The sequence below is a fragment of the Euprymna scolopes genome, chromosome 23, assembly GCF_053919585.1.
Source record: "Euprymna scolopes isolate OS-2025 chromosome 23, ASM5391958v1, whole genome shotgun sequence".
NCBI classification, from domain to species: Eukaryota; Metazoa; Mollusca; class Cephalopoda; order Sepiida; family Sepiolidae; genus Euprymna; species Euprymna scolopes.
The window spans coordinates 73,065,140-73,081,245 of record NC_136504.1 but is presented as its reverse complement, the minus strand read 5'-3'; the positions used below and the strand labels follow the sequence as shown (position 1 = coordinate 73,081,245).

At 36.2% G+C, this 16,106-nt stretch overlaps 2 protein-coding genes across 2 annotated transcripts; both read left to right on the top strand.

Annotated features, from left to right (window-relative positions):
* The first annotated feature begins 700 nt into the window (after positions 1 to 700).
* Positions 701 to 1,567, top strand: LOC145245637 (uncharacterized). The gene has a single exon (XM_080107202.1). It carries the CDS (start codon positions 701 to 703, stop codon positions 1,565 to 1,567), a length of 867 nt encoding a protein of 288 aa, XP_079963328.1.
* A 1,268-nt stretch (positions 1,568 to 2,835) lies between these two features.
* Positions 2,836 to 3,576, top strand: LOC145245636 (uncharacterized). The gene has a single exon (XM_080107201.1). The coding sequence runs from the start codon at positions 2,836 to 2,838 to the stop codon at positions 3,574 to 3,576; it is 741 nt and encodes a 246-aa protein (XP_079963327.1).
* The last annotated feature ends 12,530 nt before the right edge of the window (positions 3,577 to 16,106 follow it).

Below are 16,106 nucleotides of genomic sequence, written 5' to 3'. Positions count from 1 at the left end.
CATGAATTTAAAGGAGTTTAGAGAGAGCCTTGTGTGGGAATTTCCCCAAGGAATGGTTTTGTTTGGTGATCTGGCGGATTTTGGGTCTCCTCCTCCCAAAGACCAGGCAAAGGGGTTGGAATTGAATTATGCTCAAGTCGTCAAAGAACACTCTGTGTGTAACCTCACTCATGTATATTTTGTGTTGAACCCCAAGTCTGTGTATACTGATCCGTTCAGTTGTTTTGAGGAGTCTACTGTTGAGAGAACTGTGGAAAAAATGGTTAGTTTGGAAGCCATAGGTATTGTTGAGGAGGAATGCAGTGATTTCGATAAGAATATGATTGAGTCCTTTCGCTCCTCCATTCACTTCATAGATAACTGTTACTATGTCAGTTTGCCTTGGAATGAAGAAAAATTAAAGTCGGTGCCTGCTAATCATCAGGTGTCTTTGTCAGTTTTGAATCGCGTATTCAAGAAGCTGATGGAACAAGGTTTGTACGAAGATTATTGTCAGGTCTTCTTAGACCAAGAATAGGAAGGATTAATTGAAAGGATTGTGGTTTCTCCTTCCGATTTTAACAAATACGTATGGATTCCTCATCGACCGGTGATAAAACAGGATTTACAGTGCACCACCAAGATTAGACCGGTCTTCAATTGTTCTTTGAGAACCGGTGGGAAACCTTCTTTAAATGACTGTGCTTATTCTGGTGTTAATATGTACACTGACATGCTGGATTTGCTTTTGCGGTTTCGGATGGACCAGTATGTTCTACTGGCCGATATTCGGAAGGCCTTTTTAATGATTCGTTTGAATGATGAACGTGACAGAAATAGATTCTGCTTCTTTTTAAGATTGGGTGATGAGTTGATCTGCTTTAAATACAACACTCTTATATTTGGCTTTGTATCCAGTCCTTTCATACTGAGCTACATGGTTCGATATCATGTGGAGAAATACCCTCCTGGTCCTTGCAGGGAGATGCTTTTGGGCCACTTCTATGTGGACAACTTGGTGAAAACTCATAATTCTGCTGAAGTTCTGATGCAGCTGTATTTGGAGGCTGTTTCTGTCATGGGGGAAGGTGGATTTTCCTTGAGGAATTGCTGTAGCAACAATGAAGTGCTTGCTAAGCGAATGTTGCAGGATAACAGTCTCTACTCCCATGGTTCTGACACTGAGAAGGTATTAGGCTATTTATATAACCCCTCCTCTGACAAAATGCGAGCAAGTTCTTGCATTGAAGGAAGATCAGTATCCTCTAAGAGGGATATTTTGTCTGTAAATTCCTCTGTATTTGACCCCCTTGGCTTAATGCTCCCTGTTACTATTAAAGGTAGGATCCTTCTTAGTAAATTGTGGAAGTTGAAAGTATCCTGGGACCAGCCGGTCCCACCCGACGTTATGGTTGACTGGGAGAGGTTGTATAAGGATCTGGTACGTATCGGGGAGCTTGAATTCGACCGTTACTCCGTGGCTTCCAATTCTTCAGCCACGTTGATAGTGTTTTGTGATGCCTCGAACTTCCACTCATTTTCAACACCTGGCCTATGGAATCACGGTATATTTACATCAGCATGGTAAAGCCAGACTGATATTCGCTAAAACCAGGGTTGTTCCCTCTGTTAAGAGAACCTTACCCACCTTGGAGCTGTTAGCGGTATATTTATGCATGGAGCACATTTCTGTTCTGGTGAAAATACTCCCTTTGGAAGTGCTCAGTTCTGTGATTATCGCTGTAGATGCACAGGTAGTGCTATCCTGGGTTTTGTCTGACAATGCCAATACAAAATGTCAATTCACTCATAACCGGTTAAAAGATGTAAAAGCGATGGTAAAAAATCTTTGTGATAAAGGTTTGACAGTGAAGTTTAAGTATGTGAAGACTGATGATAATCCTGCTGACTTTGTCATGAGGGGTATGTCCCTGAACAAATTTAAAATGGTTTTTACTCGTTGGTTATTTGGGCCTGAATGGTTGAGAGGAGATAACTTGGCCTAGTTATGACCTAAATTGTCTTAATCCGGCTAGCCACATGTTGATCAGTACAGTTACTGGTTGTGAACCTGTCATTCAAGGCAGTTATATAATTGAAGTAGAGAAATTCTCTTCGCTGAAGAAGCTCATTGGAGTTTTGACTGCAATTTTCCGATTTATATAAAAAATGAGAGGTATTGTTCTCGACTCTGGTATTAAGGCGAGATTGTACTTGCTCAGAATGACACAAGGACTGTTCCTTTCTAAGGGAAAGGATTATTTGTCTAAGTCTGATGGCGGTGAAGTCCCCCCCCCCCTTTGATTTCTAAATTTAATTTATTTTTGGACGATGAAGGATTGATTCGCTCACGAGGTAGAATTGGTAAATCTACTTATTTTTCTGATGCAGTCCTTCATCCTATTCTGCTTCCCAAGTCTTGTCATGTTACAAGTTTGATAATCATGGATTGTCATTTGAAGTGTAAGCATCTGGGAATTGCTGCTACGCTTAGCAAATTAAGAATGTTGGGATTTTGGATACACAAAGCTAGACAAGCTATTAAAACGGTGATATCTTGTGTCATTTGCAAAAAATATAACACTCTTTCCTTTAGATATCCCAAGGTTACAAATTTGCCTAAGCATCGGGTTAATTTAGTTAAGCCGTTCTTGCACACCGGGGTCGATTTTACTGGCCATTTGTGGATGCATGAAGGTGATGAAACTAAAAAGATGTATATTTTAATCTTCACCTGCTTTAGTGTGCGAGCTATACACTTGGAACTGTTGCCTGATATGACCACTCAGTCTGTGGTTTTGGCATTTGTGAGATTTTTCAATTTTTATGGAGTCCCTTCTCACATTTATTCGGATAATGCAAAGTCCTTTGTGGCGGGTCAAACAGGTTTATTTGTCTGACGAATTTAGAGGGACAGTTGATGCCCATCTTATCAAACACCAAATGATACCTTTATATTCTGCTTGGTACGGTGCTGTGTGGGAAAGATTAATTCGAGTTGTAAAAGGTTGTCTTTTCAAGGTTATAGGACGTAGGAAGTTAAATTATTTTCAACTTTTGACGGTTCTGTCAGATGTGCAGGGATCTGTTAACGATCGGCCCTTGACCTATCGTTGCTCTGATGATTCTGGCTTGGAGGTGATTACTCCTAATGCCTTTGTGCATCCCTTCCATAAAAACTCTGTGTTTTTGTCCTTAGAAGAAGATTGTTTCCAGAATAACCCCCCTAGCAAAGAAGATCTTATTGAGAGTCTGGGATGTAGAGATGAATTCTTGAATCGTTTTAAAAGGCTATGGTATGAACAATATTTCTTGGGTCTGAGAGAGTTGTCGCAAGATCTTTACCAATCTGATTTTGAAAATATGATTAAGCTGGGCGATGTCGTTTTGATAAAAAACCCTATGAAGCCTCGCCTTTATTGGTCCTTGGGAAGGGTGGTTAATCTAACTTCTGGATCGGATAGCTTAGTTCGGTCAGCTTTAATCAAAAGGAGTGATGGCAGCACTCAGGAAGATTCCTTAAAGAACTTGTGTCCTTTAGAACTTTCTATATCCACTCTCACGAAGCTTCTAACGATGGAGAGGGCAATTCTCTGAGCTCGGGGACTAGTCGGGACAGGGAAAACTTTTGGTCTAGGCCTGTAAGGTCTGTTAAATCTTTAAATGAAAGAAATCCAGAATACGTTTGGTATTAGATTGTTGTTTGAGGATTTTTTCTTTTTGTCTTTTTTCTGTTTAGGGAGAGTGTGGAAATTATCTTCCACCATCTTTCTTTCCTTTTTTCTTTCCTTCTTTCTGCTGTTTCTGTTCTTCCTTCCTTTCTTCTTAACCCCTTTCCTGCCCCCTTCCCTAGCTTCCCCCTTTTTTTATGTCACCTGACTCCCTTATGCCCGTTAATTGGATGAGACATTTTCGTGCTAAATTGAAGCTCGTGTGTGACATTTTTGAGTTAACTTGACTGTTGTGGAAAAGGCGTTGTCGAGACAACAAGTATCGAAAGTATTCCCTTCAGGTCTCGGATAAAGGGGGACGCCTGGAAATTTACTAAGGCGTTGTGCAACTCTGTCCTGACGAGACATTAAAGTCGTTGAAAAAAGAACCAAGAGAAGAAAATTCGCCACTGAAAGTTTTCTAAGACACTTGAAAACTGAATAGAATTATCGAGATAAAGATAATTGAAGTTTGAGAAGAAAATTTGCCGCTGAAAGTTTTCTAAGACACTTGAAAACTCAAAAATATTCTGCCTCCATGGAATTTTAACCTTTGCAAAAAGGACTATGGAAACGAATTTCCAGGAAAGGGACTGACAAAAAGAACTTTTAAACAACACAAACTCAGAAAGTAAAAGCCCCTACAAACGAACTTTCTAAATGTTCCATTCGAAAAAGGGTGCCCAGAAGCTTCCAGTAAGTGCTCCCCCCTTTTTCTTTCTTTCTTCCTCCTTCTCTATCTCTCTTTCCTTCTCTTTCCCTTCACTCTCTCCCTTTTCGGTTATTACTACAAGATTACTTGTAAACCAGATGGACATTTTTGGCAGCCCATAGAGGTCACAAACTTTTCCTTTTGATATCATATTTAATAAATTCTATTTCTCCTATTTTCCTCTTTTTGTCTGTTTTCTTCCTTGATGTTTCAGAGTTTAGTAGTAACGACTAATCGATTAAGAAGAATTACCTTCCACGGGAAGAAGTGGATAATAAAATTTCTTCACATAAGAGTACTGGTTGATGGGCAGAAATCAGAGGCCCTCAATATTAATGCTGGGGTCCCTCAGGAGTCCATCCTAGGCCCAACCCTCTTCCTGATATTCATCAATGATCTCCCAAAACACATACTTAAATCATTCGTTGACATCTATGCTGATGACATGACTATCTATAGCAAAACAGCAAAGGCCGTAAATGACAATTTTCTCTCAGATTCTCTTTCCTCTGATCTTGAGCGCGCGTGGTACAGTGGTGGGAGGAGGTGGCTGGTTACTTTTAATGCATCTAAAACCAAGCTCCTATCTTTACATCATCAACGCTCTGATCCCCAGCTGGCATCAATTGAAATGGGTGGCTTTCGTCTAGGGGAAGCTCCATGTTTTGATAAGCTTCTGAGTTTGACCTTTACTCCTGACCTGAAATAGAACACGTACATCAAGTCAGTTGCCAAGGTTGCTGGAAAAATGTTAGGATCCTTCTACCGCTCCAGAAGATATCTCACTCCTGATGCAATTCTCTATCTGTATAAAAACCAAGTACGTCCAAGGATGGAGTACTGCTGCCACATCTGGGCAGGAGCTGCTAAAAACAGCCTATCCTGCATTGACAGAGTACAAAATAGGATTCGTGGCCTAGTGGGTGATGCCCTTTTCTCTTCCCTGCAACCTCTCTCCCACAGGAGAGACGTTGCGAGCCTGTCTTTCTTTTATCGTTACTACCATGGCAGGTGCTCGTCTGAACTCCAATCTCTGGTCCCCCCTCGCCAATCTTTCACGATAAACACCCGTCTAGCTGAAACCACTGTCAAAAATTTTCCCCACTCCGTATCTGTGCCAAAATCAAAACGTAGATTGCATGAACAAAGCTTCTTTCTTAGAAGTGCACGCCTGTGGAACTGTTCTGGTTGCCTGTTTCCCACCTGACTACAACCTGAATGTCTTCAAGTTCAATGTAAACAAATTCCTGATGAACCGCCCCCCTTAAGTAAGACACTTTATCAAATCTCCAACACTAATGTACTGTACACACAATAACCCTTATCCCCGAGTGGCTTCCAGGCCTTGATAAGTGGTGACTACCTTGTAAAAAAAAATAAATAAAAAATAATAGGCGTGCCTCCAAAAAAAGACAACAAACAAAAAAAGCTTTAGTGTTTTTACTATTTTAAAGCACTTTTTTTTTTAAAGCACTTTTTTTTTTTAAGTTTGAAACACAAATAGTGGCTAGTTGTTAACTTAGAACAACAAGGGCGCATGGTGGAAATTCTTCAGGGTTTAAATGTATTGTAATGCTTTTATTGGGGTTGAAAAACGTTTTTCAGCTGCCATATTACTTCCTATTTACTTGCTTCCCCACAAGGGCAGAGTTAGACACAAGGCCGGTATTTAATGTAGAGAAGCATTTACTACTAAAAAAACAAATGGTAAAATATAAAAGCAAGTTAAGTTAAAAAAAAAAATAATAATTCAAAAAAATAATTCAAAGAATTAAAGAAAGACAAAATTCAAAGAGATTTCAAACATTTACTACCAGAGAACCTTGCTGGCTTAAATTCTGCCAAAGTATTTTTTTTCTTTCCTTAAAGCAAAACAATCATAAATGGTTTGGTCAAAGGGGACAGAATGATAACTTCAAAAAAACATACGTTTTGTTTTCAAGTCGAGCGATGGTGACAAATTCCGATACAGTCATATCCAGTGCAAAAAAGGGAAATATTTTTTTTCCTTTGATTGCTTTGAACTAAAAACCACACACACACACACACACACACACACACACACACACACACACACACACACACACACACACACACACACACTCGTAATTGTTGGCGTCACAAAATTTATTTGTGACAAGATCAAAACAAAAGATAAATAAATTCTTTGGAGTTAAAATTTCACACACGCATTTGTCGGCTTCAAAGAATGTTTTTTTTCGAATCAAATATTAAATGATTCGGTGTGACTATGATAAAACCATTTGAAATTTAGATCAAGAGATTTTTCAATTTTCAATAACATTTTGTCGAGATGTTGACAGAACAATAAAATGGTCCATTTCCTTTGATAATGACAATTATCACATCTAAGGGCAGAATTCACAAAGCATTTTTTTTTCTGGACGCAGTTTTCTTACTTACACGGTTATCGCGTATTACGCAGTTTCCGAATTATCCAATGAGAGAAAACTGGTTATTTTCCATTGGGCGTTTTTGGTTGATCGGGGAGGAGTTAGAATTATTCTTGGATTGTGGGAGGTGGCCAATTTTTGGTCGTCAGTCAAATTATCCAATGAGAAAGAATCAGACGATTTGGTTATTGAGCATTCTGATTGGTCGGGAAGGAATTGGTAATTGTCGCCCCGCCCAGTGCGGTACTATATAAAGACCAAGAAAGTCAGAATTAAAACAGACAGATTGAGATTGAGAGAGATCCAGATTTAGAAGCAGAAGAGCGAGTCAAGCCACCTCACCTCTCTTCTCTCTCTCTCCCCCCTCGCCTATTGCCCGATAACTAAAAAGGGTTAAGTTAATAGACTTGTAAATTCCAGCAAGTGGAAGCCCCAATTAGAAGTTTAAATGCTTGCTTACAAACTCATACTCCAAACTGTATATATGTTTGTATATATTTCTTTTATGATTTTTTTTCAATACATTTATATAACCCAATCTCCGGAGTCTTTGTTATTCAAAATTCTTTGATGTAAATCTTATATCTTGAGGAATAAATGTTTCCTTATTATTATTTTTTTTTACTTGTGAAACTGCTTCCGTCAACGAGCACCCGGTATCTCCGAAGACGAAAATTCTAGACGATCACAGAAGATCCGGCCTTGTGGACATCGCAGCAAAGACGATTCCACCAACGCACTGAAGAAGGGCTTACTGGGTGACACGACGGCCCGACCCGGTTTCATAAAACTAGCATCAGGTAAATTCGATAGTCTCATGCTTCTGCTCAAGTTTAACTTTCTCCCATTCCTCATACTCTGTTGAAACTGGAAGCAGCTCCTTTCTTTCCAAAGGTCATTCAATGTTTGAACCAACGGAGAAATATTTTTTTATCCTAGGATGGAGAATTCATAGCTTGATTAGAAACAAAACATAGCCCTTACCTATCCTAAACAATTCCCTTTTTCCTGATTCATCTTAATTCTCCTAGCCCCAGTGCTACCCCTATTTATCTCTGTTCGGACCCTACTATTCTCTACCTGATCTGCAAGTGATGTTAATAGGGGACAGCTTGCACCCAAGCTATTTACTGCCATGCTATGCATTGCAACTTTTTGCTCCATCAATGGTACATGAAATCTCCCATTCGAGCTCTCACATTGATGGTGACACTTCTGCCAGTGGCGGCTCGTGCATGGAGCTGTGGGACTGCAGCACCCCCAAGTTATTTCTACACAATATTAATGATAAAATTAAAAATAATACGTTTGTTTATTATTATTATTATTATTATTATTATTATTATTTTATTTTTTCTATGTGTACATTATAAAATCATTAACTTTAATGTCGGTATCTCCAAATTCATATAATAACAAAAATAAAACTTGCTTGGAGCTGTGAAATTCACAGTTACACTTTCTTAATGAAATTCTCTTGTACGCATGTGCGGGTTAGACGCTTTAGGCAGTAGATGAAAGCCTCTTGAGGAACTGTCGCTTGACGCAGTTCCGTGTCGTGAAATTCGTTGTTTGCTTAGAGTGTGCGCCTGTATAGATATGATAACATTGTTATTGAAAAAAAAAGGAGGTTTACTTATATTTTTTTAAATTATTATTAAAATCTGCACATAACGTGTTCTTGTACATAAAATATTGTGCTATTTTTTTTTTTAAATACGCACACTTTTAGCGTTGCGATTTAAGTCGGTAGCAGACGGAAATATATAATATGCAGAAACTGTTTATTTTTATTTATTAAAAGTATTCGGGAATTTAGCAGTGAAGCTAACACGCGGCCAAGGGTAAAAACCAAATATACAATAAATAAATCTTACCATAAAAATAAAGTTAATTTTCCATCTACCTGCCTTTTTGTTTGTTTCTTTAAAGTAGTTTTAAATGCTATTTATTTTGCAACAACTAAACTTTACAAAAAAAAACTGCTTACATTTTTTCCTAGAAACAAAAAAGCGAAGAAATAGTTTATGTTGAAAATACATTTTAGTTAGAAATCTTTTTAACGTGTATGTTTTAGATATAAAACAATTAGCATTTATTTGCCTCCGACAAGGACAATGTTAGAAGTTTTACACTTTGAAAAATGGATTTTTTTAGACGAGATTTTTTAATTAAAATGCGTTTGTAAGTAAAAAAAAAAAAAAAAAAAAAAAAAAAAACACAGTTTTTTATAATTATGCATTTTTAAACTTTACATTGAATTTGTTAGTAGATGGATCAGATAATACGCATTAAAAAAAGTAATTAGAAATCCTTCTGGACTGAGACAATTTTAATTTTTTGTTTTTTGGGGAAGAAAGCTACATTAAAATTCGATGTTTTATAATGCTTATATATGACATCCTATTTTCTTATAATAAATCTCCACTTTATGTCGATCTTTACCGGCATGGGAAGGTCAGTAAATAGCCAAGTTGGTTCTTTTTATATAAAAAGCAAGTTGTTAAAAGATTTGTAAATAAAATTTTGTATCTTTAAATATTTTTGTTTGTTTGCTCACTATATAAAAATGTAAACTTTTTTATTTTGCATTTTATTTACAAATACGTTTTGTTATAAATACATCTTTAAAAATAAATTTTGTAAATAACACTTATTAAATAAAACGCTATTTTCAAATAGTAAACTCCTAAATTCGTAGGGAGGCAGGTAAATTTCAAAGTTTTTCTTTTTTGTTTTTATAAAAAATAAGTTATTTTTAAAAATGTTTTTCGTTTGTTTGCAAAAAAAAAAAAAAAACGCAAACTTTTATTTAATCTGAAAAGTTTAAAAGGAATAAATATATATATTATTTTTATTCTGTAAAGTGTACATAATTTTTAAAAAATCTTTTTAATAAAAAAGTTTTTGCGTATTATCCATTTCTGATTGATTATTTGTCTTTGTTATTGTTGTGGTGGCAACCACTTATTTGCATATGCGAATAACATAACACTATAAATGGCAAGCCTAGGTTGGCCTTGGGTGTCTTACTCAAATGCCACCAGAAGTGACGCCGAAGAGCGTACATGTCCTCCCACCAAGACTCTCTGACGACACCGTCATTTGTACATATTGTAAATATACCTTTTCTTTAATACACTTATTATTGCGTTATCTTGTTGTTTGCGTCTTCATTGTATTTCCTTACTAATTATTGTTCAACCTTGCAACCACAACAGTTGGCGACGAGATATGAAGCGTCAAATATAACAGTTTGACGAAGAACTATTTAAAAAAAAAAAAAAAAAAAAAAAAGTACAACGCAAAGGTTGACCATTTTTTTTAAGGAATGCAAAGTGTTGACGAGCAAACGGATTTTACGCTAAAGAGAAGTTTCAACTCAAGTGAAAAAAAAACTCTAACGTGGCAAAAGCGACAATTTACGCCGTTTTCTGGGAATCCGACTTGCAAACGAATGTAAAAGTGAATTTTTGTTTGTCGCTACACGACAAATCTTACTAAAGGACCAACTTGCAAATGAAAAGCGAACTTTGTTCTGTCGCAAAAACGACAGGTCAGACCCGTATTACGAAAAGCAAGGAAGTAACCTACGAAAAAAGTTCACCGGTGGATTCTAATTACTGTTCTCCGTAAACAAAACAACAACTAAAGGACTTTTTAATTAATGTTTTGGTTGACGTCGGTACTAAAAGGAAATACCACAGCTAAAACTAAAATTCAAGGAAAGGAGTTTTTTTTCTTGAAGTTGTCACTGAATAACGGATAATACAGTAAAACGTCACGGAAAAAAAAGGTAATCTCAAGTTAAGAGGTATTTTAATTACTAAAATACTAGAAAAAAAAACTCAAAGAACTAAATGTACTGCATACATTTATTCAATTGTGACTCGATTAAAAAAAAAAAAAAAAACCCAAACTTTTACTTTGTGGAAAGAGTTACTTATTAGTAAGTGCCTAAAAACGGAAAGTCAATTCCATTTCGTGATTCCAGATAAACCTGTTTTATTTTTTTTTGCAGCGTGACTCGCAAAAAGAATATATTATTGCAAGCAGCGATATTATTATTAAAAACAGGAGCTTACAGCAATTTGCTTTTTTGTTGTAACCCAAACCGGTGTATATGGTACATGGTACAATATTTTTTTTAACTACACACTAAAAAAAAAAAAAAAAAAAAAAAACATGGAAGACTTATCAAAAATGTTCATGCAATTTTTACAAGCACAGGCTGAGCGGGATGAACGCAGACAAGCTACACAAAACGAGCTTTTGCAAACACAAATACAGGCACAGGCTGACCGCGAGGAAAAGAGAGAGGACAGATTATTGAAATGGCAGCAGGAACAAGAAGAAAAGCAGAAAATGGCACAATTAAAGCAGAAAAAACTGCAATTGGAACAGGAAGAAAGGCATAAGAAACTACAATTGGAATATGAAGAAAGACAAGAGGAACGTTTTGCTAAAACACTGGAACTACTAAAGAGTAATCGAGAAAATGTCGATAGTGTTAATTTCTCCCATACAACTATTTTTAATAGCATGGACACATTTCATTATGTGCCTGAGGAAGAGAAGAATTTTGAAGCATACTACACAAGATACGAGGATGTTTTTCAACTGGACTGTAAAAATTGGCCAAATAGTCAGAAAGTGAGCCTCTTACTCAGAAAATTGGGTACATCAGAACACAGCAAATTCGTAGATTACATATTACCTAAAAAAAACTGCGGAATTAGAGTTCATGGAAGCTGTAAAATTACTAAAAGAATTATTTAATCCAAATATATCTCTTTTTCATAAAAGATGGCTGTGCATGAATCTAAGAAAGATGGACAACCAAGATTATTTGACATACGCATCAGTTGTCAATAAAAACTGCGATAATTTTAAGCTTGCAGAACTAACGGTAGAAGATTTTAAATGTCTAATTTTCGCTCAAGGGTTAGTTTCCACAAAAAATGCAGAAATACGCAGACGAGTGTTGTCTAAGCTGGAATCTGAGCAAGATTTAACCCTCCAGAAACTAGCAGAGGACTGTGAAAGGGCCATTACACTAAAAAAGGATTAAAAAAATATAGAAGAATCCGGAGTGGCATATGTAAGAAAAGTTAGAAAACCATACGCACCAACCAAGAACTTTACAAAGAAAAGCAATGGAACGGGATATTCCAAAGATAATAACCATAAATATAGTACAGAATATAACAAGCCTCTTCTTAGATATAACTGTAAGAGATGTGCAGAAAAGCATTGGGAATCAGATTGTCCTTATAAGAAGAAAAAATGCTACAATTGTAAGAAGGTGGGACACAAAAGCGATTGCTGCAGATATAAAGATTACACCAGAAAGAGAGTACAGCAAACAAAATCAAATACAAAATTAGACAAAGATCGGCGAAAATACGTAAAAGTGGAAATATTTAAAACATCAATAAAGTTACAACTCGACTCCGGCTCCGATGTTTCTATAATAAACCTGAATACGTGGAAAAAGTTGGGAAAACCGGCCATGATGAAAACTAGTAAAGCAGCCCGGACGGTAACTGGTGGTGGTATAAAATTTGAAGGAGAAGTTGTCCTCCCGATAAAATTGAAAGGGATTTCGAAGAAATTAAAAATATTCGTACTAAAAAATAGTGAAAATCTGTTTGGAATAGATTTAATTGAGAAATTCGGACTATGGGATAAGCCAATCAATACATTCTGTAAAAAATTAGAATGTTCGTCTCCAACAACAGTAAATATAAAAGACGATTTAAAAGAATTATTTCCTGAGGCATTCACGACTAACTTAGGTCGCTGCAATAAATTCAAGGCCTCGTTTGAACTTAAAGAAAACGCCAGCCCAATTTAAAAAAAAAAAGCGAAATGTTCCGTTCGCTGGGTTGGAAAAGATTGATAAAGAATTAAATAGATGGGAACAGACGGGAATTCTATCAAAATGCACCTGAACCCCGAAGATCAGGTAGGAAAAGAAAAGTGAATGAACCATTAATGGTAAACCCAAAAAGGAAAAGATATTGAAATCTGTGTGACTTCAAATCTTGGGAGGGGGGTGTTGTGGTGGCAACCACTTATTTGCATATGCGAATAACATAACACTATAAATGGCAAGCCTAGGTTGGCCTTCGGTGTCTTACTCAAATGCCACCAGATGTGATGCCGAAGAGCGTACATGTCCTCCCACCAAGACTCTCTGACTTGACACCGTCATTTGTACATATTGTAAATATACCTTTTCTTTAATACACTTATTATTGCGTTATCTTGTTGTTTGCGTCTTCATTGTATTTCCTTACTAATTATTGTTCAACCTTGCAACCACAACAGTTATATATTTGAATATTTATTTGAATGTTTGTTTATTATTTGATTAAATATTTATTTATATAATTGAATTCCTTTACACGATATTAAAAAAATGCGTAAAATTTTTGAAGCAGCACCCCCATTAATCTCAGGCACGAGCCGCCACTGACTTCTGCACTGAAAAATCACCTGCTCCATGACTGAATCACTGTCTTACTCATTACACTTCCTTAGAGCGACAGTTTTCCTTAATAGCCTGTAGCAGATAGGCTTGCAAAGAACACAAGTAGGAGCGAATTCTTTCAGCTTGAGATTTTGAATATATTTCCTTTGTGGCTTGTCCAATCAGAAGCCAGCTCCAAGTCACATGACCGAATTTATAAAAGGTTGGACCGGCAGCTCTCTCTTTTTCTTTCCGGATCTTTGACTTAAACTCTACGGTTTTTGTCTTGTTATCGAAATCCTCTAACATTTTTTTCCTGGATTCTTAATGTTGTTTCTAACTAAAGTGAAGGCCCAATGCATTATTTATAGAGCGATCTTGTGATGTTCATCACCATAGTATACTCTACATACAATACAGGGTTTTAGTGTGTTATTAATGGCAGAATAACATCCCTTTTATTGAGCAAATAGTATGGTAATAATTTGTTTTGCTGATATGGAACCTGACAGCCGCTAACATTTGATTAATGTACATATCCCATGACTGTTCATTGTTCCACATCTTCTTTGATAAGAAATCATGCATCATTCTATAGAACCTTTCGAATTTTCCATTACTTTGAGGGTGAAAGAATGACATGGTCCCATGATGTACATTGAGGTCCTCTAATGCTTTTTTCATTACCTTATTTATGTTTTCGGACCCATTATCCATTAAAAACTGTAGTTGTGCCTCCAAATCTGTGAAAAATCTTGTCAATCAACAGATGCACCACTGTTTCTACCTTCTTATTAGGAACCACAAAGGCCAAGGCCAACCACTGTACATATCTATAAATGTTACTATATACTGGTTATTTGAAAGAGTCTTTAGATGGGACCCAGAAACATCTAATGCTAATTTAGCGAAAGGAAAAGGAGGCAAATCGCACTCCTGCATTTGGGGTTGTTGCTTCCCTAGATTTCTGGTTTGACAAGGAATACATTCACCTATGTTTTTTTAATGGCGTGAAACGTCTTTTCCATGCCCATGTGACCATTATATGATATTGGACTTTTCTTAAGCATAATGACCCAATAGATGTGCTGTTCGATATATTTTTAATATGGCATGTCGAACTTAGCATAAGTTTTAAAACTTCCGCATAATGATACAATAGATGTGCTGAAAGATGTATTTTTAATATGGCAAATACTACACTACTTTGTCCATTATTATAAATTTTTTTAAGCTCCATTTTGGACGCTTTACCATTTTTCATCTATATCTTTAAATCTAGAATTTCCTTATCGTCCTCCTGTTCCCTAATTAAATCTATATCCGATAATTGATGTTCATGCTTTACTGATGAGCCCTCCACATTCTTATATGATGCAAATTCTTTCAGCTCAAAGAGATTCGAGTTTATTACACTCACTATGTAATTCCTACTGTCTATCTCTACAGAAGATCATCACTGTTCTGACTGGAATCCACAGTGCGTGACAAGAGATCCACACATTGTCCTTACCTTTTAGGTCCTGTATGGTGCAAGCCAGTCATACTTACAATTCACATCTGTATTTTTCTATTTTGTATGGGTGAGTTCAGTAAATATTCTAGGGGGTCTATGATTCGTATGGATGGTGAACGTTGCACTATGCAATTAGTGATGTAATTAAGGGAATAATGTATCGCATATGCATCCTTTCCTATCATTAACCATCTCATCTAGGTATTAGTCAGCTTGTTTTTCTACCTCTTTTCTACCCTCTCGCTGATCACAGACCATTTGTGACAGGCATGTCTCAGTGGAATGATTGGAAGCATCTGCATACAGTCTGTAATCTTTGTCTGGATCAAGATAAGCCAGTATTACCATATCTGTGAGCTTCATTTTCAGGCTATCAAAGGCAGACTGACGTGTTTCGTCCCATCATAAATATGTATGATTCCATGTCAATATCAGAAAAAAATTTTATAAATTAATTTTATAGATTTGACTTTATTGAGATCTGGCTATATACCCCTTTTACTAACTTTAAACCCCATATTAGAGAATATTAATATATAATCCAAATGCAGTAAGGCAAATTCTTCTTGTCCTTCTAAAACTATGAACATCAATTCCTGGAAGACATCGGGGACGTTCATGAGTCCAAACGGCATCACATTAAAGTGAAATAAACCCAATATGAAAGGTGATACCAGTTTTCTCTTTATCGTTCTTACTGAATTTAACCCAACAATAACCATACAACAATAGCCATACAACAATAGCAATACAACAATAACCATACAACAATAGCCATACAACAATAGCCATACAACAATAGCAATACAACAATAACCATACAACAATAGCCATACAACAATAGCCATACAGCAATAATCATACAATAACCATACAACAATAACCATACAACAATAACCATACAACAATAGCCATACAACAATAGCCATACAACAATAGCCATACAACAATAACCATACAACAATAACCATACAACAATAACCATACAACAATAACCATACAACTATAATTATACAACAATAACCATACAACAATAGCCATACAACAATAACCATACAGCAATAACCATACAACAATAGCCATACAACAATAACCATACAACAATAACCATACAACAATAACCATACAACAATAACCATACAACAATAGCCATACAACAATAACCATACAACAATAACTATACAACAATAACCATACAACAATAGCCATACAACAATAACCATACAACAATAACCATACAACAATAGCAATACAGCAATAACCATACAACAATAACCATACAACAATAGCCATACAACAA